Source organism: Knufia obscura (genome assembly GCF_036327395.1).
Source record: "Knufia obscura strain CCFEE 5817 isolate CBS 148926 chromosome Unknown scaffold_1, whole genome shotgun sequence".
NCBI classification, from domain to species: Eukaryota; Fungi; Ascomycota; class Eurotiomycetes; order Chaetothyriales; family Trichomeriaceae; genus Knufia; species Knufia obscura.
Window position 1 is genome coordinate 807,214 of NW_027042687.1, and position 20,281 is coordinate 827,494.

General features: G+C 50.6%; 9 protein-coding genes across 9 annotated transcripts; 8 read left to right on the forward strand and 1 right to left on the reverse strand.

The window, feature by feature from the left end:
* Nucleotides 1–683: 683 nt before the first annotated feature.
* On the forward strand, nt 684–2,318 carry PMZ80_000302 (uncharacterized protein; the record flags this gene model as incomplete). Its single annotated transcript, XM_064868755.1, has 1 exon — nt 684–2,318. The coding sequence occupies one exon, from the start codon at nt 684–686 to the stop codon at nt 2,316–2,318; it is 1,635 nt and encodes a 544-aa protein (XP_064734252.1).
* Nucleotides 2,319–2,920: 602 nt separating this feature from the next.
* PMZ80_000303 (uncharacterized protein) lies at nt 2,921–5,818 on the forward strand (the record flags this gene model as incomplete). Its single annotated transcript, XM_064868756.1, has 2 exons — nt 2,921–3,238; nt 3,293–5,818. 2 exons carry the CDS (start codon nt 2,921–2,923, stop codon nt 5,816–5,818), a joined length of 2,844 nt encoding a protein of 947 aa, XP_064734253.1.
* Nucleotides 5,819–6,618: 800 nt separating this feature from the next.
* On the forward strand, nt 6,619–8,061 carry PMZ80_000304 (uncharacterized protein; the record flags this gene model as incomplete). Its single annotated transcript, XM_064868757.1, has 1 exon — nt 6,619–8,061. The coding sequence occupies one exon, from the start codon at nt 6,619–6,621 to the stop codon at nt 8,059–8,061; it is 1,443 nt and encodes a 480-aa protein (XP_064734254.1).
* A 1,036-nt stretch (nt 8,062–9,097) lies between these two features.
* PMZ80_000305 (uncharacterized protein) lies at nt 9,098–11,005 on the forward strand (the record flags this gene model as incomplete). Its single annotated transcript, XM_064868758.1, has 1 exon — nt 9,098–11,005. One exon carries the CDS (start codon nt 9,098–9,100, stop codon nt 11,003–11,005), a length of 1,908 nt encoding a protein of 635 aa, XP_064734255.1.
* A 655-nt stretch (nt 11,006–11,660) lies between these two features.
* Nucleotides 11,661–12,728, forward strand: PMZ80_000306 (uncharacterized protein; the record flags this gene model as incomplete). Its single annotated transcript, XM_064868759.1, has 2 exons — nt 11,661–12,581; nt 12,633–12,728. The coding sequence occupies 2 exons, from the start codon at nt 11,661–11,663 to the stop codon at nt 12,726–12,728; spliced, it is 1,017 nt and encodes a 338-aa protein (XP_064734256.1).
* Nucleotides 12,729–13,304: 576 nt separating this feature from the next.
* PMZ80_000307 (uncharacterized protein) lies at nt 13,305–14,093 on the forward strand (the record flags this gene model as incomplete). The annotated part of the gene is made up of 1 exon (XM_064868760.1): nt 13,305–14,093. One exon carries the CDS (start codon nt 13,305–13,307, stop codon nt 14,091–14,093), a length of 789 nt encoding a protein of 262 aa, XP_064734257.1.
* A 183-nt stretch (nt 14,094–14,276) lies between these two features.
* On the forward strand, nt 14,277–15,651 carry PMZ80_000308 (uncharacterized protein; the record flags this gene model as incomplete). The annotated part of the gene is made up of 2 exons (XM_064868761.1): nt 14,277–15,485; nt 15,532–15,651. 2 exons carry the CDS (start codon nt 14,277–14,279, stop codon nt 15,649–15,651), a joined length of 1,329 nt encoding a protein of 442 aa, XP_064734258.1.
* An 806-nt stretch (nt 15,652–16,457) lies between these two features.
* Nucleotides 16,458–17,633, forward strand: PMZ80_000309 (uncharacterized protein; the record flags this gene model as incomplete). The annotated part of the gene is made up of 1 exon (XM_064868762.1): nt 16,458–17,633. The coding sequence occupies one exon, from the start codon at nt 16,458–16,460 to the stop codon at nt 17,631–17,633; it is 1,176 nt and encodes a 391-aa protein (XP_064734259.1).
* A 536-nt stretch (nt 17,634–18,169) lies between these two features.
* On the reverse strand, nt 18,170–19,486 carry PMZ80_000310 (uncharacterized protein; the record flags this gene model as incomplete). Its single annotated transcript, XM_064868763.1, has 2 exons — nt 18,170–18,346; nt 18,407–19,486. The coding sequence occupies 2 exons, from the start codon at nt 19,484–19,486 to the stop codon at nt 18,170–18,172; spliced, it is 1,257 nt and encodes a 418-aa protein (XP_064734260.1).
* Between the last annotated feature and the right edge of the window lie 795 nt (nt 19,487–20,281).

A 20,281-nucleotide genomic window follows, 5' to 3' on the forward strand; every position in this document is an offset into this window, starting at 1 on the left:
ACTACAATCCCTGGGTGGTGCCGACATACTGATACGATGGTATTCGTTCCCGTATTCAGAAGAAGAGGTAACATACGAGGTGTGATACAAAGGCAAGAGTCGGCAGATGGTATTATTAGCCGCGCAGACTCTCTAAGTCAACGACTCAACAGCTTGCAGCGTTAGGGGTGGTTATTTTGCGATCATGTATCCGTAACATCGAATCAATAATATTTATCGTATGTCGTATCTTGAGCACTGTGAGTTGTGCAATTAGTATCAGAGCTAATCTTTGCCTCGTACCAGATATGGTTCGCCGAGAGCTCGTGGTGGTGTTGCGAACGAACGGTTCCGAGGTTCTCTTGCTGGCAGGCTCGCGACTCTTGCCATATTGGGCTAGAGACCGCAAACTATTCCCAAACAGGCCTCGGCTAGCGAGGCACTCTGAATCTGTGGAGCTCAAAAGCATCATGCCTGTGATGATGCGTATGAGTACAGCTTCGGCTTTGCCGTATGCCATGCTGAGAGTACCTAGGTATGCATTGGCCACCTTCCTCTGTTTCGTGTTTGACTGGTTTCCCTTCCTGACCTTGTTATAACACGTTGCATTCGTTGACTTGTTCGTCTTTCGCGCGTCCGTTGGTCCCGCAAGTACTGTTCACGCACATAGCAATTTCAATCGAGATTCGCATCGCGACGACAACATGGGCATGGTAGGGCCGACCACGTTCTGGTCATCATATACCTTCTGGACGGGTTCATCAATTGCAGCATCTATATTAGCCATTAATACCGTTCCCGAATACACGATTGGACAAAGCATAGCCAAGACTGCAACCACAATATTCTTTGCGCAATGGATTGTGTACAGCATTTACTCTGTGCTTTTGTACCCGAGATTCTTCAGTCCTCTGCGAGATCTGCCTATGGTCAAAGAAGGTAACCATCCACTCATGGGGCAATGGTACGCAATCACAGGAGAACCATCAGGTGAGCCTATGAGACGGTGGATCAACAACACACCCAACGACGGCCTAATCCGCTACCTCGGACTCTTCAATAGAGAGCGCATACTTCTCACGAGTCCCAAAGTGCTGGCTGAAGTACTGAATACGAAGAACTACGAATTTCAGCGGCCTCAACTCTTGCTTCGAGGCATCATGAAAATCCTAGGAGTTGGCCTGTTGCTCGCGGAAGGCGACGATCACAAGTTCCAGCGCAAAGGGCTTACCCCAGCCTTTGCCTTCCGCCATATCAAACAACTGTATCCTGTCTTCTGGTCGAAGTCTCGAGAAATGGTCAAGACTATCGAGGACGTTGAACTTGTGCAAAAAAAGCCCAACGTCGAGATCGAGATTGGCGGATGGGCTAGCCGTGCTGCACTGGACATCATCGGCGTCGGTGGTATGGGTCAGCATTTCAATTCGCTGTCAGATCCAGACACCGAGCTCAACAAAACATACCGGAGCGTGTTCTCACCCAGTCGCCAAGCGCAAATTCTTGGCCTGCTAACATTCTTCATCCCAGCTTGGATCATCGAGAATTTGCCGATCAAGCGCAATGAGGATATAATGGCCGCCTCGAAAATAGCTCGAGATACGTCATTCCAGCTCGTCAAGCAGAAGAAAGAGCGGCTAGCACGCAAAGAGAAGATGGATGCAGACATCATATCCATTGCGCTCGAGTCCGGTCAGTTCACAGACGAAAAGCTGGTCGACAATGTCATGACGTTCCTTGCGGCCGGCCACGAAACAACTGGTTCGGCGCTGACATGGTCAATGTACCTTCTTTCCAAGCACCCAGAAGTCCAGACAAGACTGCGACAAGAAGTGCACGAGCATATCAATCACCTCGACAACGAGATCAATGACACCATCATCGACGGTATGCCATATCTCCATGCTGTTTGCCAGGAAGTACTGCGTGTCTATAGTCCTGTTCCCATGACGCTTCGTGAAGCAGTTGTGGACACCTCAATACAGGGCCATTACATTCCAAAGGGCTCAGTACTCATGATATGTCCTTGGGCCGTCAACAAGAGCGAAGAGCTATGGGGCCCAGATGCTAGCGAATTCAATCCAGACAGATGGATGAAGCCCGGTATGGCAAATTCGGGAGGCGCGACCAGCAACTATGCTTTCTTGACGTTCCTCCACGGGCCAAGAAGCTGTATCGGACAGAAATTCGCGACTGCGGAATTGGCGTGTCTGCTGGCGGCCTTTGTGGGTAAGTTCGAGTTCGAGATGACTTATCCCGATGAAGAGATCATTATCAAGGGCGGGATTACTGCGAGACCGAAGAATGGAATGCGGCTGAATCTGAAGCCTGTGGACTGGTGATTGAGCAGCGTGGAGTTCGGCAGATGAATCAGAATACGAAATCTATGTCTTCACACATCACGATTGCCATGTGTGTGCGAATGGTGGTCACGGTATCAGATTCGCATAAGTTGGAGACAATTCATGGGAAATTGTTTAGCATGGTTGAGCGCTCTCGCAATCTGTCAAAAGTTTATACTCGCATGTTGTTGCCTTACCTTACCTCGAATAAACGTGTCTAGTACCATTAGCAGGCTCCCACGAACAACGACGTATGAATGAATGCTTCTTCATGTGGCCTTTCATCTCATGCATTGTGAAATTTATTGATCTACGTGACATTAGTGCTCTGATGAGGACAAAGGGTACTTTATTGCTTGTCTATCTGGCCCGCCTGCATATCGTGCTTAGAAGACCCTGCGTAGCGGCGATCTCCGGGCTCCGATCGGGCATGGCTTAGACCCATAAGAGCGTGTCGGTCCGCCTAGAGTAGTGATTGCCAAGCACCTGTGAACAACGCTTAAGGGCCAACAGCGAAGTCTCCATCGACCCTGGCGAGCCTTCAAGCACAGCAACCTCAGACGACTCCAACAACTACTGGTCCTCACAAACTTTACATCTTCATGGCATCACCAGTTGGCATATCACAGCGACCAAGACTACAGTTTTCTCAGTCCTTTCGCACACAAGCGACACAAGATGCTCTTGCAGAAGATACACCACTAGCTCGCAACACCTCGAACGAGCAAGGGTTGCAACTCCCAGAGAGCGCTACCGCCATCGCTGCGAAGCTTGAAGGAACGGTCGAGAAGCCAAGCCATGAGCTCAACCCTCTAAGTGAAGACAACCTCCAACACCGACTCAATGCCTCGGGTAGTGTCCAAGCTATCGCCATTGACGACGATGTCCTCTTTGCAGGCCTCCAGGGAGGTGACATAGTAGTATGCCTGACATGTACATAATCTTGGCATACATTAACTGATCACATTCCATAGGCCTGGTCGCTGGAGACTTACGAGCAGCTGGCCAGAATCAAGGCGCATCACCAGAGTGTGCTAGGCCTTAGCCTGTCCGAGGATCGAAAGTTGTTGTTCTCCTCTGGCGTCGACTCGGTTGTCAACATTTGGGATTCAAGTTCACTTCAACGACTATATTCATTGCACTCACCGTTCGAAGTCGGCGATATATTCTGCGTTGCCTATTCCCCACAATTAAAGACAGTCTTCTCTGGTGCTCAGAATTCGAGCATACAATGGCAGCAATTGTTAGCTCCAACTATCAATGGACACGGAGACACCGGGCTTTCAAGCTCTAGAAGGCACAGATTCTTCGATTCGCTTGGACCTGGAGGCGTCCAGACGTCACATTCAAATGGTGCTGATGGACTCGTTCGAGCTTCAGGTGGTCAGGTCCTAACCATATCACCAAACTGCTACAAGGCCTATGCTCACAAAAGCTACATCTATTCGATGATACTAGCAAAAGGCATCCTAGAAGACCAGTCCGACCAAGAGATTCTCATCACCGCTGATGGCAAAGGAACAATCAAGTTATGGAGGACAGGAGCTCTTCGAGACGATGGCCTGCAACTGTTCTTCAAGCTCAAAAGCAGAGGCTCAAGCATATTGAATCTTGTTTACAAAGCACCGTTCCTCTATGCAGGGTCATCCAATGGCCAGGCCCACATTTACAATCTTATCTCACAACAGCTTGTGCAGAAACTCGACGTCTGCGGCACAGGTATTGCTCAGATACAGTGCTTCGATGGCGCTGTCTTTTGCGGCGCAAATAGTGGCTCGGTCACACGCATCGATAATCGCTACGCACACGCAGGATCATGGCAAGCTCACAGAGGTAAGATACTGGCAAGTGCAGTCGCCAAGGTCGGTAGTCGAGAGCTGCTGGTCACCGGTGGCAACGACAACTCCATCGCATTCTGGAATATTGCAGACGATCGCTCTCGGGCTCGAACCCAGATGAATACCAATGACGAACTCTTTTCAAGCCTCCGACAATTTGTGTCATACCGCACAGTGGCCGATAAACCCGCCTGTGTCGGAGACTGCCACGAGGCAGCGAACTTCTTACGGAAGTTATGCAACGCTTTCGGCGCGCAGACGTCTCTCATATCTCCTCATGATGACCTCAATCCTCTTCTACTTGCCAAGTTTCAAGCCTCATTGCATCCTCAAAGAAAAAAGACTCTGCTCTTCTACGGACACTATGACGTGGTTGACGCGGAAGATACCAAGGACGGTCACCAAAGATGGTCTGCGGATCCCTTCAGTCTTCATCCGCTGAACGGATATCTGTATGGAAGAGGCGTCACCGACAACAAAGGTCCTATTCTAGCAGCGCTCTACGCTGTCACCGAGCTTGTCGAGAATGATGCGCTCGCCTGCAACGTGATCTTCCTTATCGAGGGGGACGAAGAAGCTGGCTCTAGGGGTTTCGTGCAAGCAGTCCAGCAGCACAAGTCTGAGATCGGTCACATCGACTATATCTTGCTGTCGAACAGCTACTGGCTTGATGACCACGTGCCATGCTTGACCTTTGGCATGAGGGGTGTGGTACATGCCAATATCGAGATCACGAGTGGGAAACCAGATCAACATAGCGGCATGGACGGAAAAGCTCTCCAGCATGAGCCTCTGAAAGACCTGACGGTCCTACTCGCATCTTTGATAGGTTCAAGCGGAATGGACATCCGTATACCCAATTTCTACGACACGGTTGATCCACTGCAGCCATCGGAGCTGAGAGCTTACAAAGGTATCGCTACTTCACTCATGGCAGGCCACCCCGAGATCAAGAACGAGGATGCTTTTACGCAATCTCTGATGCAGAGATGGCGAGAGCCGAACCTGACAGTACATACGATTACCGTGCCAGAAACTAAAACAGCTGTCACAATAGCGTCTCGTGCCAAAGCGACACTATCTGTTCGCATTGTACCCAGTCAGAAAGCAGATGCGATAGCTTCGAGTCTTCAAACGTCACTTGAGCAGCATTTTGAGGCACTACAAAGTAGAAACTCAATCCAGGTCAATATTACCGCCAAAGCAGATCCGTGGTTAGGCAGAGTTCACTGTGAGATATACGAAGAGCTTCGCGAAGCGATCATCGAGGCATGGAGCTTTGACGAGTCGTCACAAAGACAATTTGTAGGTTCGCAGGAGCCGTCGTCGCCAATCATATCTCCACATCTTCGAGCAAGGGGCCGCCGTGCTTCGGCGTTGTCATCGGCAGGCACCTTTACGGCGGCCAGCACGCCTCATGAACCGCTCTTCATTAGAGAGGGAGGTTCGATCCCTGCCATCAGCTTTCTGGAGCGTGAGTTTAACGCGCCTGCTGCTATGTTTCCGATGGGCCAGGCTAGCGACAATGCTCATCTTGATAACGAGAGGATGCGAGTCGAGAATTTGTACAAAGGTCGAGACGTTCTGAGGATGCTGTTCTCGCGGTTGGGGACAAGCACGAACTTCAACCTGAGGAATCGAGCTTCAACTATCACGATATGAAGCGCGTGCCATTGCCATGTTGGTGCACTTTGAACAAGCAGCGAATGCTCACAAGCGACATCACACGGATGACGGCAGCGGATGGTAGGCTGTGGTGAGCCTAGAACAGGCTGGACTAGGACGAGAGAAGCTGAGTGCTGCGCCACAAAAGCTCCTTCCTAGCTTTCCCTACGCCACAATTCTGTCACATATTGTGGCTGAGAAGGAGCAATCCCCTTCGGAAGACCAATCAAGAATTCACCGGAACGCGGAGCTCATGCTGGTTGGACCTTCTTTGCCGGAAGACAAGGGTCTACTCTTCTCTCATTCTCTGGTCAATCACAAAGCGCCGACAGCAGAAGGTGAGGCACCAGTAGGATAAGAAAGCTACTGAACTATGTACCCAATACAAAACTCGTATGATTGCCGCCCAACTTGATGATTTCAGGGAATTGATATATGTTCCTGCCACTTGTCGTAAGTGGAGAGTTCTTTCCTCAGCTCATTTCCGACCAACTGTGCTCCTTGTCGTTGTTTCATGCTTCAGTGTTCGTCTTTGTCTCTGAGCACCACGTCATGTGGTCATTGTGACTAGCAAAGAAGAGGACGCAACCTCACCAATCGAGCCGCCGTGACATTTATTTGCAGACAAAAGCATCGAGGCGGAACTGTTACAGCGTCCAACCGCCTACCCCAGATCCGCTGTTCTGGAGATAGACGAGAATAGCGAGACGCTACACGATCACAAAAACGATCTTGTCCCGCATCAATCCACGGTCGTCATAGTACCCATTCACCACACCCTATGAGACACGGAGAAAATGGCTGCTAAAGTCGCTCAATACATAACCGTCATCGACAAATCTAACAAAGTCATTGGCAACTCTAAACAATTCAAGGATGTCTTCCGTGAGGCCAAGGCAGCCTACCAGGAACGCAAAGCTGAAATCAAGGCTCAGCGCAAAGCAAGAGAAGAGGTCGAGCTGCAGAAAGCCATACAAGCGGTGAGCATACAAGATGAGACAGAAAGAGCAAGCACAATTCGGCCAAGTGGCTCGAGGAGACAGACCGGACATCGCGATCAAAGCGGTGGAAGGAGAAGTCCCCCAGGGCACGAAAGACCTCGAACGCATCGCGTGCAGAGTGTTGCTTCGGGCAGAAGCAGTGGTACGACCACACCGATAGAGGGCGCACCCAGGCATATGTCGCTAGGCGATTTCAATGATCAAGTGTACGGTCCCAATGGTGCCGCTACGCAGTACCGTCGAGCGTCGCATACTGTGCCGGGCACACCGATACGGGAATGGGACGAGCCCGATCCAGCCACCCATGGGCTCGTACGTGCTAGGACAGATATGCCCTTCGCCTACGCTCGACGTCCTTCACAACTTGTTCGATCGCAATCCGCCGACGATGTTGATATGGATCTTGCTTACGGCGAATATCACCCCGAATCCCTTATTGTCATGCCTCAGGAACAGAAGGAGAAGGAGCTGAAGTCGCTCGTTACAAAATGCAAGATGCTACTGGAAGAGGCAGACTGTGCTGGTCACTCAGCGAAAGCCATAATCGGACACCTGCAAAAGAACCCGGATACTCTTGCCGCCGTTGGCCTAACACTGGCCGAGATTTCGACTCTTGCAAGTAAGATGGCACCCGGGGCTTTGGGCATGGTTGCTAAATCCGCTCCTGCTGTCATGGCACTGCTCATCAGTCCACAATTTCTGATCGCTGTCGGTGTCAGTGTGGGTGTGACCGTCATTGCAATCGGAGGCTACAAGATTGTCAAGAGAATTAAGGAGAAGGCAGCCGATGACAATGACAAGGGCATGGGTGGTGGGGCCGATGAAGCTATCGATGTGCATGAACTTGACAGGATCGAGCGCTGGAGACGTGGCATCCCTGAGGACAGTCTGGTCGATGACAATGCTACAGTCATCAGCGGCACCAGTGTCGAAGGAGAATTTATCAGTCCGTTCGCGGCACAAAGCATGGGACATCTACCTGCCAAATCACAGTCTGGCAAGAGCGCGAAGAAGAGCATCAAGGAGAAGGAGAAAGCCGACAAGAAAGCCGAGAAGAAGAAGAAGCACAGAAGGCACAGGAGCGATGGAGACGACACCGAAAGTGTAGTCAGTCGTGACTCGGAGAGCACCGTGAGGCGCAGTAGCACGTCTAATAATAAGGAAAAGAGCTTGGTGAAGGTTAAGAAGCCCAGTCCTCTGAGTCGGATGTTCACTCATGGCACCAGTGTGAGGAGTTAAAATCAATATGATGTGGATATGGACACAGGAGGCTTTCCAGAGCTGTAAGATATCAGGGAGAACGATTTATGATAACACATACGACGGGCGTTATGGATAAGATCCTTCTGTATAGCTTGGCACAGCACAGCATAGCATAGCATAGCATAGCGAAGTAGTCGCGAAGAGATGCATTTGAAGATCAGGTGGCTCCTGCCTCCCTCGTTCGAATGTACCAGATGACGTACATACCAAAAGATGGCCGGCGTGCAATCCAAGGTAGCTACTTGCTACCTAGGTATGTTACCATCGACACAAGTGTGAACGACAAGCTCATATTTCACACACCACCTACACACCACGATTTTGTTCACGTTCTTTCCATCCTTCTGAGCCGATCAATCAGTCGTCCGGCGTTCCAGCTGGCCAGCAGAATTATATCGCCAAATCTCGAAGTTCTGTACAGCCTAGGACCCAACGACGATAGCGATCATACCGAACAGGCGAGCAGTTCTGCTCATGCGACACGGCTGGTGTGGCTAAGTCGAGGTGTCTGTTACTGATACTTACGTGTCGTACCGGTAACTCCACGGATATTGTGCTTACTTCACCGTCGTCAAGAATACGACCCTGAGCAAGCACGCCACGATGTCGTGGACCCGATATGTCCAGAAATCAGAGATGCGGCTGTTTTGAGACGACTAGATATTATACAACACGTCTTGTAAGTGCTCTTCGAGCAGGTCTGGCAAGGCCATGGATAACGACGCCACAGGTGCGCCACGAGTCAACCATCTCAGTATCCATTTCCAGTCGATGCTTTTGTAATGTGTCACTAGGTAAGCTTTGGTGTCATAACTCAACCGGCACTTTCACTTTCACTTGGGTGAAAAGCACTCTTATATCTGCCTGCGCCGCATCAGGCTACAAGTTTCATGGTCCTCGAGCTCTTCATGTTGTTCCTTCCAAGTCTACACTTTAGACAACTTACCAGACCACTTCCTCCCATCACCGCCACGAAACATATTGTCGTCAAATGGTACCGTCTGCATCCGAGATGCCTTCAGAGCACCCAGTTCCGCATTCCGGCGTATCGTCCACCGAAGACACCGTTTCCAATACGCAAGGACAGCCACAGACTGATACAACGTCGCAGACGGCTCTTATCGAATCCGCACCCGCAGTGCAACCTAGTTTCTCGCCAATGTACTCATCTCCGCTGGTTGGAGAATCTGTCTGGACGTCTGACCCACATCCTCTGTCGCAGTATAGACGCTCTCGGCCTTTCGACGTGGCATTCCCCCTTGCGCTGCAGGATACCTCTGCATCATACGAGGTCACAACTGTCTCCACAGCGTACACACCGAGATTACAGCGGTGGTCGGTTATGCCACCATCTTTTCCATCCTCATATTTGATGTCGCCATCCTTCCGACCTACCATTCCAGCAGACCAGCCATCTCATCCGTCGTCCACGAGCACGTCGCTGGCCTATCAACCATCGCCGCCTTATCCATTACCGCCTTATCCATCACCGCCGCCCTATCGACCAACGGCGCCATCCTATACACCGAAATTGTCGTCGATGGGAACGTCCACATCATATTCTACCAGCAGAGCACCACATTATCCAGCGCCACCACTGCCAGCTTCAGCTACATCATCATACTGTCCGATGCCGCCACTATCATATCGACCTACGGTCCCATCATATTCACCTACTTCGCCAGCATTCAGTCCATCTTCGTCAATCTCGACGAAAACATCGCAGACATATTCGTCACCGCGGCCGTCATACGATTTGGAGCCCCCGGACGTTGCGTACAGGCACACCTACTACTTGCCGCGATACTGTCCGAAACCTCACGCAGGATTCGCCACGGAGGCTGTCCGTTCATATCAAGGCCAAAACTATCGATTCGCAGAAGAAGAGGTATGGGCGGTCCCGCTGCTTCCTATTGGTAGTGCTCGACCCCTTCCCATCTCGATGAGAGCCGATAAGACAGGTAATGCTGCCGCGCGCTATCGATGGATGCCGTTCAGATACAATGACTTGCCACTGGAGCTCAAGCAGAAAGTGCTTGAATTCGTGTTTCAGGGAGTTGAATTCCAACAATCGTACACAGTCGTGTACAACGAGTCATTTTGGAGGGACGTATCGCTCGAGCTCTTTATCAGGCTACCTTCTACGATCAAGCAGCTTTTCGTGTCGAACGCATTCTTGGCAGAGGCACTTCCCGTTTTCGCAAAAACTTACACCTTGCCGCTGCTCGATTATCGTTGGGCTTCCTCTCCACCAGATGCTCGGCCGAAGGATGTTCCAATCACCTCAGTTTTGCCAATCATCTTGTCACAGGTCAGGGGTGTATCTGACGTCGATATTGCTGCTTTCCCAGGTCTATCGGCATTGGTCACAGGTACGATGTCCAAGTTGCGTGTACTTGAGCTGGTTGACAAAGAGCCTATCTACTGGAAGCTACAGTATAGTTCTTGGCATGCATCAAAACTGTTCAGATGGGGTAATCCAATAGGTATATTGACCAGATCGCAACTCCAGGCCATCAGCACTCTCAGCACGACTGAGCACTTGACTCTGCCTGACGACTTGCATGAGGAGATGAAGAAGAGAGCAACAACCATTCACCAACAACACAATCACCCGAGGGGTCCGCACCCACCTGGTACCTCGGCTGTCTGCATAAACGAGAAATTCGGGGGCCGAACATATCTGCGCTTCACTGTTTTCGGTGCTTTAGTTGAAGATACAGAAGCACTTGACGCAGGTGCGACGGGCCGGCTGCTGGCGATTTCTGTGAGATATGACCTACAGAACTTCGGAATTGTGCAAATGGAGGAAGTTGATGCCAGGAAGGATAATGAGTCCTACCAATTTTGGGTGGAAAAGGGTAGCGATCACAACGAGGCTGTACCGATATCATCTGAGGACTTCTGGCTGTTCACTTAGTGATCAGTCACCCTCACGAGGTCCTGTAGTAGATGGCGAGTATTGAGGACTTCTAGCGGTTTCAACGTAAAGCGGACTGAGGCTATACCGCGTGGATGCGAGCACATTTTTGCAACCAACATCCGTGGTGGTGGCGGATTCGACATTTCCATAAGCTCTGACGCGATCAGTCTCCTTTGGTACTGCCAAATGATGATTGCTCGACCGATACTGTTCTGACCATTGTGAGACTACTCTCCGTGTGAATGAAGGCATGGCCTGCGCATACCCACTTCGTGTCCAGCACCGTCGATTGACTCGCAGTACCACAGAAGTATTGGTCCATAGACAGTCTCGAAAGGGTAAGCATAGCTAGGCATCAGTCATCCGGTTACGAACAATATAGCGATGTTAAGTTTTGATCATGGTAAAATGCCGCGCCAGGTTCTGCATGAGGACCTGACGGCTACCAGCCAGTGACTTTGGAAAGTACAAAAAGCGCGAACAACCCCGCGAAGAATCTATTCACCATGATCATGCAAGCCTGTCGCTTTCAGTGAATCGAGCAACGAGTTGCCTTTAAGACTTACTGTCGCGACGAACAAGCAGAGCTCCGCAATCCGCCCATCATAGTGCCAAGTGGCAAGTGCCTACCCCAGAGCCTCTGGTCCGAACAATGAACTCCACGGACTCCACCGCGGCGGTTCAGGTGGACGCCCTCGACCTCAACATGTCTGGCCAGATGTCTAGAACAACACCATCACACGTCTTCCCACCCATGTCACCCTTTCGCTATACGGACCTGCCTCAGGAGATCAAGGACATCATCCTCGAATTCGCCTTCGGTATCGCAGACGACCTCGAAGCCTTCGTCGACAGGCGTGACCCTGAAGACACCCTAGCTTCGGCGCAACTTATTCCCGTCCAGTATCCAGTAGATCACTATGACCCTGAGTATACCAGGGAGCGGGGCTTGTGGGTCAATCCACCACCAACCTTCGGCCAGATGTTCGTCTCGCATGACTTCCTGCGTGATGCGCTCCCCTTTTTCACCAGGGCAATGCAGCTCCATGTCTACTTCTGCGGTATTCCCACGTTTGTGGAGGGGCACGACATCATCACGTCGACACTGGAGGAAACTTTGCCAATGGTCCGGAAGCTTAGTGTCGACTATAACACTTTCGACATGTTAGGCGTTCCAAAAGCGTTGAAACGTATCGCGCCTGCTGTGACCGAGCTCGAAGTATGCAGAAACAGAGACACCTATCTGTACCGCGTGGATGACATTGCCGACATCTTGCATATAGGCAGATACCTAGATGAGTGCAGCCTCTCCGAAAAAGGCGAATGGACTCGTGCTCTGAGCAAGACGGAAATTAAGCAATTGAACACCAACGAGAAGCCATACGTTGAAAAGGGTCTTGGAAGAATGATGCTAGAAGCGGGCCTGTACGGGGTTGACGAGGTCTTTGGTGGTGATGATAATGCTCCTAAACCCGGGCATGTGTATGCTTCGGGCTGTGTTCGATACCGGTTGGTGTCTCCATACATGTGGGCTCTTGGATTGTTGCCGGCCGGGGACGGTAAAATTATTGTGGTAAGCAGATTGTTATATTCGCACTTTAATGCCTGACACTAACGAGGATAGGACTTCAGGGTTGACCTTTCAACGATGCCGAGCAAGCTTGTCGCGCTGCAGGCGCGAGATCTGCGGAAAGAGCGACAAGTGGCTCGGAGTTGGTAGAAGCGGCCGCAGCGATACTGTGGACAGTCAGCATACGATGAGATGAGACTCAAGAAGGGATGAATTGAAACCAAGGGAAGAATCAGATGGGACTCAAGCAGGAGCGAATTGTAACCAAGCGAACAAGCATTTCATCGTCTTGATACGGTTCCTGTATGTTCAACCGTTGTTCCCGCAAGTCGACGCTCGTGTTTGCCTGTTAAAGACAGCGACCTTGAGGGTATTCTATCAACTGGAACAGATACGATCCATTTACGCGCTTCGCGTTTTGCTGATGCCATGTCAGGTGACTGAGCCTGTCTATCACGCTAACCCATAATGGGCGAGCTTCATCCCTGAGGCCATCATGCTGTCTTCCATTTCTGCTGCCTGTCTCTTGTGATTGATGGCCTGCCGAAGCATGTGATTTTGTAGAAGATCAACTTTGAGGACGCCGCCGTAGAACCTGCGCTATCTCTCATCACGTTCGACAAGCTTCACAACAAGCACTTACAACCACAATCCCATGTTGAATTGAAGCCATGGCCAAGTCACCCCAATATTGTTTGGAACCATACCACTGGAGGCAAATTTAATATGCCTCGCTTCCATCTACCGTTCAGACGACATAGACGGTACAGAAAAGGCTCCAATATCAGGAGCATGCTCCTGTTGGTCTTCGCTGTTACATCGTTCCTGCTCGTTGCACCACTTTACGTCGTGTACAAGCCGCCAAACATCTTGATCCGGTATTTCCAGCATCGATGGCCTGACGTACTCTGGCACGTCCCAACCACGAAGAAGGTCATCGCGTTGACTATCGATGATGCGCCATCCGAGTATACCGCCGAGATCATGGAAGTCTTGAAGGCAAATGATGTAAGCGCAACATTCTTCGTCATCGGGTCTCAAGTCGCTGGTCGGGAAGAGGCTTTGGCAGAACTGGTCCGGAACGGACACGAGCTGGGCAACCACGCTATGCACGATGAACCATCGCGATCTCTCAGCGACCAGGAGCTACTGAAGCAGATTGAATTTGTCCAAAATAAGCTCGAAATTGCATACTCGACCGCCAATGTCTCACAACCTGAGCAGAAGTTCTTTCGGCCTGGGTCCGGCTTCTTCAGTACGCGCATGCGTGATATGATCGCGATGATCGGGTATCGAATCGCGCTGGGTAGCATCTACCCTCATGATCCGCAGATACCTTACGCTAGTGTCAACGCAAGACATATACTGAGCATGGTTCGGCCTGGTGGTATCATCGTTTGCCATGACCGAAGGTCCTGGACGGCGCCGATGTTGAGAAGAGTGTTGCCGGAGCTGAGGAGGCAAGGATATAGAGTCGTTGGTTTAACGCAATCATTGAAGGAAGCGCAAAGCTGACCGAAGGAAAGCTAGTGACGGTGTTCACTGTGCCATGCTTGCTCTGCTAGCGTCACTTTCATTTGTCGTACTAGACGCAATGCTTGCGCAGTCCCTAAGTATCTCAGTAACACACTCACTACCCAGCATTTCATCACAAAACATCCTCAAGAAGTGACGCAGCCTCACATATATCATGTCACAATGCCACCAAACGCGTTTGACGACACCTTCAAAAGCAGCGACATGATCCTCGCATATATAATTAACTTTACCTTGTTTGGCTGCTTATTTGCTTCAAGACCATTCTACATGATGACTCCCAAACCAGAATATCAGTTGTGTATCGATTACGAGACCTGCTATAATGCAGCGCATGTTGCCAAGCTCGCCGATCTGGATCGATACGAATGGAAAGTCGTTTCAAGCGACTTCAATCGCTCGGCGAAATTCAGCACGCAACATCACATCCAGTCATTGGCGCCGTGTCGAAAGAATCCAAATCAGACATCGAAGAGCAACCGCAGATCACGTCACAATGTTAGGCGAAACCTGAGACAACGTCGCCCAGCTTATCCTAGCTTTCCGTACGAATATCTGCCAATGGAGCTCAGACTTCGTGTTCTGGAGTACTTCCTTGCTGCTTACAGGGCCAGCACATCAGCGAATCGCACCATCACTACAAAGGCCATGTGCAAGGACGAGGAAGATACGGTCCTTTTCATCAGCGACGGTGACCTGCCAACCAGCCACACATGCACTCATATCCGCATCTACGCACCCGAAGAAGTTTCACGGCTATTCGTCAACAGACTGTTCCTCTGCGAAGCCCTTTCTGTACTGATGAAGACGACCATTATGGATCTGACCAGCCTCGATCCTGTTCAAATACTGTATGACATGTCGAGCTCATCCAAGGACTCGCTCCTCAAGACAGTTTTCAAGCTCATGCTCACCCACCCATATCGTCTGCAGCTCCACGTGGCAGCTATTGATACGAACATAGCGTATCTGCCCAGTCTTGCTGTGCTGACTGGAAGGCTGCAACGTATCGATGTCTACTGTGAAGTACAGTTGGCCTGGATACAGACCTCTACAGGATTGAGTTTTCTTGATTACAATGAGCTTGGTACCTTCTGGGACTATACGACTGCGATGCTGTATCTGGTCGACGAGGATGATCTCATTCGATGCGCAGGAAACCGGCAATACCCTGCCCACCTGGAACAATGCTTACACAGATCTCTATTCAACCAGCCAAAATTCCGGACCCTACAGCTCTTTGGCGAGCGCTTGGAAGAAGAGGGAAGAAGTGTTGTCATTCGATTGTCAATAATCGTGTACTGCGAAGTTATGGACTGGGCTCATCCGCTCGGCACTTTTGGGGGATTAGGCAGACGAGCAGTCAGAATGGTAAGTATGTCCTTCTGCTGTACGGCTGAGACTAATGCGTGCCCAGTTACTCGTCGTTGAAGTCAGGAGTTGTCAGCTCGTAGTGCTTCAGCTTGACTGTGAGGATGATTTCCTTCATTTCGCACATGGTCATCTGAAACCATTACCATCTTACATTGCCTGGTAAGCCCAAGGCGTCCAGGCCGTTACAAAGGACGCCCCTCAGTGAAGAAAGCTGTTTCGGCCATGATTGAGGCTATCCGTCGATAGCTTACTGTTCGTGGTGGCACGTGAACCTCGAGAAGCCCATTATTCAAGCCATGCATTTGGCTGAGAGTTGGATTCAGCTTAGACTAGTCCAACAGTAAATCGTCTCGACGAACCCTCTCGAAGGCCAGCCATTATGCTACGCTCATCTATGCACAAGCCACCTTTCGCAATCTCCATGATTCGATATTGTCTGGCTCGTGAAAGACATCCCCGTCATAGCAGACTACAGACATTGGGCAGGGAATGTGTCATGGGATCTCCATAGATTAGGGTATCGCCTTATGATCGTTTGAGATTGTGCTGATTCTATCGATGCCCATTGCTAGCAGATACAAGAGGCTTGTCGCTCTGAGAGAAGAGCGCGAGTCCGCAAGCCATAGCGGAACAGTCAGTGGCCGTACTAGAAACAAGGGTCTACTTACTTGAGTCCCTTGACATGGTACGGGGCGCACAAAGCCATCTGCGGTCTCCTTTGTCGAGATGCATCAACAATGATGCACTACAAAGGAGCAATATATACATTGTGTAGGATAATGAAGTGCAACAATGGTCGTTGTCCATTGTCTTGCTCGAGATCCAAGGCCGCATGAACTATATCTTCACAAATTGAACCAGCTTCTCTCGAGTCACTCATCCTCGTGGACACCTAACAAGCTGTGCAGACTCTGTTCCTCTAACTAAGACAACTGTGCAACTTGAACGACAACCTGAACCAAAACAACCATGAATTCAGCTGGTTCTGAATACTCAGACTCACACAGCATGACCGCCTTCCTAGACTCAGACATACCGGAGGCCGAGATGCAAGGTTGGTACAGCCCAGAGACATCCCCTGCTACACAAGTTGACGAGCACAGTTATGGTTCTGCCCCACTAACACACCAGGTCCAAACTGTCCAACCTTCACAGCTATGGCGCGAAGCACCCCAATACCAACAGCCTGTCCAACAATTCCAGCCACAGCAGATCTCATGTGAGCTACCAATACTGCATGACGAAGCCTGGAACGAGTATCTACAGGACGCTCATCTTTGGCAACCCGGAGATCCATTCGCGACTCCCCGCCAGCCCGAACAATTTGACACAGGGTTTGTCCAGCCATATGGCACTTACCCACAAGGTAGGCGAGGCGCCATCTGCATACCACACTTACCGCGATTGCAGATCCCAGACCACATCCCCGTTCCACCAACGCAACCACCACGACAACTCTCCGCAGTTGAACAACAGGTCTACCTCGAAGTCATCCGTCGCCTCAACGCAAACGGCGCCGGCATTGACCCAGACACACTCACCATAGACGCTGCCGACAAGTTGTTCCACCAATTTGCTTCACCAGCAGAACATGCCGCTGTCCTCGAAGACCAAACAAACCACGACTTCACTCCAGATGGGACTCATGCCTATCAACCAGCGGAGGCCCCGATCAACCCCTACCAACCAGCACAAGCTGAGCCCGAACCCGGGCCCTACCAACCAGTCCAAGTCGATCAGCCCGACACGACAGACACACCAACACCCACACCCACCCCCTCAACCCCCAAATCCCCCACCGGCAAATGGCCAACCGCACCCCGCCTTCACAACAAACACAACCGCCTGCACCTCCGCAAAAAGTGCTTCCCCTGCTTCCAAGGAAAACGCAAATGCGACCGCGACCCCAACGGCAGCGGCATCTGCTCCAAATGTGCACACCGTGCCGACAAGTTCCCGCAGATCTTTGATGCAGAGGCTTGTTGTGTCATTGAGGAGTCGGAGGAGTTCAGACAGTTTAAGGCTGAGAGGGCGTTTGCGACGAATAAGGTGAGGTTGGTGGGGGAGGGGGATTGGCAGGAGAGGAGGCAGGTGAGGCAGGATGCGGAGGCGAGGGAGAAGGAGGAGAAGAAAAACGGCAAGTAAGAAGATGTGGGTGAGTTAGAGGAAAGGTAGGCGAGATGAAGATGGGATGAAAGAGATAAAATATCCGACGACAGGTAAGTGAACGAGTCGTCGAGGCTGAAGACGAGGCAGGAACTCGTTACAGCTCTGAGTTGGTCCAAATGCAGGCAAACGGCCGAAAGAAAGATACAAGCACAACAAAACAAAACATCCGATGACAAGGTAAGTCGTCGAGGCTGATAGCGGGCAGGTCCCGGAGCAGCTTTGATACCGACAGGTATAACAATGAAAATCAGGTAAGTTTACCCCAATTAGATCCTTCTCCATTGATGAATTCCACAATCGCTCGAATCATGTCGTGCCCGTGTGCTCTCTCGCTCGTGTCGTATACCTTTGCATCAATCCAATCAAGTGACTACCGAAAGTGCCAAATTTGTTGCCCTGACCATGACCGCGTCAGATCGTGGCTCGTCGCCAATACCATATTGTCATCGTTCTTCACCAAGCTTTGCGGCTGTCGCACTTTGTTATTATTGCTGTTAATCCAGTGGTCGCAGTCATTGCTCGACCTCTCGATCTGTTAGCTCCCACAGTGGCCATTCATGAACCATACGACCGAGATGTGTCCTTGCTAGGTCGATCTTCGGTGGAATGGCCCAATAAGCGAGGGAGCTTTCTCCAACCTCAAGGCTGAATTCAACTAGCTTTTTGGTTGCAACTTCGATGACCATGAGCTGCCGGACCAGTTAGTTGTGTGTCAAACAGAAGTGGAAAAGGGGATAGAAAGGACTCACTATCTTCTTTTCTTGGCCAAGCCAGTATTCAGGTCCTAGTTGCTTTGCTTGTTGCGTGCAGAGGCAGACCAGAGTTGTCCAATAGAAGACCCGACCGCTGAGACCCTGCTTCTCAACTTGTAGTTGTAGTGCCTTGGCGTGTTGGAAGCGATCGCTCGAGAAGAAATATTGCTGCAAGGCGGCTTCAAGACCTGAAATATACTGTAGCTTACTGGCGCTGTCTACAGCTTCAGCCAATGGCACCGAATGAGGACGGGCATTTGTTCCGTTCGCCTGAACGCCCGTGGCGATGTATGTCCCATAAACGACCTCACCATCAACATCGTGGACACCACTGCGCCAGTGGAGCTCGTCGTTAGAGCAGATATCGATGATGCGTAGCTTGCTGGTGAAGGAGGAGATATCTAGGGCCGTATGATGATCACACCAAGGATAGCTTCGTGCGTTGTGTTCGCGAAGCTGAATCTGTCTGGCGTAGGAGAACATTCTGGTTAAGACCTCCTTCAAGATCGGAGACCTGGAAACGCTGTCGAGGATGGCGGCAGGTTCGGTATTAGCGAAGTCTATGGTCGTATGTGAGGCAAAGACAGGTAGAGCTTCTTCGAAGAATTTTCTGGATGTGAAAAGTGTTACGAAGTCCTCCGGGAAGGTGATGCTAGTATGTTTCCCTTCGTCAAGTAATGCCTCCTTGGAGTGATAACAGCGATTGTCGCACCTGAGACTATGGCAGCCAATAATGACCGCGGTCTGAATGCCTATTTCCGGTCGGCAGGATGTGAAGAGTTGTGACATTACCATTCGCCGAATCTCGATTGGCAGGTCATTGTAACGAAAAGTTGTGGAATGCTCGATAGCACCAGAGATGAGACTATCGTTCCGCAATTGTGTACTTTCTGTAGAATGTTCTTCACCAGGAGCGAGCCGCTGGAACTTGGATTGAAAGAGCGATACGCCGAAGTCGCGCGGCTTGAAAAGATTGCGACCAAGATAGATTAGTACTCTTGGGTAGGGTAGCTGCGATCCTGAGACTGATAACTGTTCCATGTCAGGAGATTGCGATCCATTCTCGTGGTGTTCCATATTGTGATTCAGAGAGGATTGTCGAGACAGTATGTCGGTCGGTACGCATCCAATGTCAATGGTGGAAGAGGACAACGACGAGGAGAAGCTTGCTACTTATATAGAAGTACCGATTTGACAGGATCTGGTTTTTACCCAGTGACAAGAACGGAGGATAGCGGTTTTCAGTGCGAGCAGACACTGTAAAGCACGGCGACGGTGACATAAGTTGGAACACTATTATAATCAGTTTTGTCACTTATGCAAACATCCTCCTCGTGTTGGATGCTCCAACAAAACACTGCTCGTGCAACTAGCTGAGTGAGGAGGGGCTACCAAGTGAGTACGCAGCCACGAGCGGAAGGAAATAATTATGTTGGTAAGAGCATTCTAGATGGCTCATACTCGGGGGTATTCTCTCAAGATGTAAAAGAATTGACAGATGTATCAGTCACACCGTTTGCATATGGATGGGCAGTCGTCGCAGCCAGGGAAGTTGTCGAAGAGAGGCGCGTGAAAACCAGGTAAGCGGTCGACAGCAGATCCGCAAGTACCCAGGTATATAATAACCATTGACTTCCACGGACGTAGACGACAGTTGTACCTTCAATCGCCTTGAACGCTAGACACCGCACCTTCTTTTCAAATACAGGATCGTTGAGACATGCCTACCGGTTCTTAATCACCACGTAAGGAATGTTCACCAAGGAGATAAGGCGGTGGTGCAATTGTCAACATGTATCTTCGACGTATTTAGTAGGCGGATGGAAACGCGTGCGGACATATCGTGAGAGGCTTGTGGTGGAGGTTCAGATC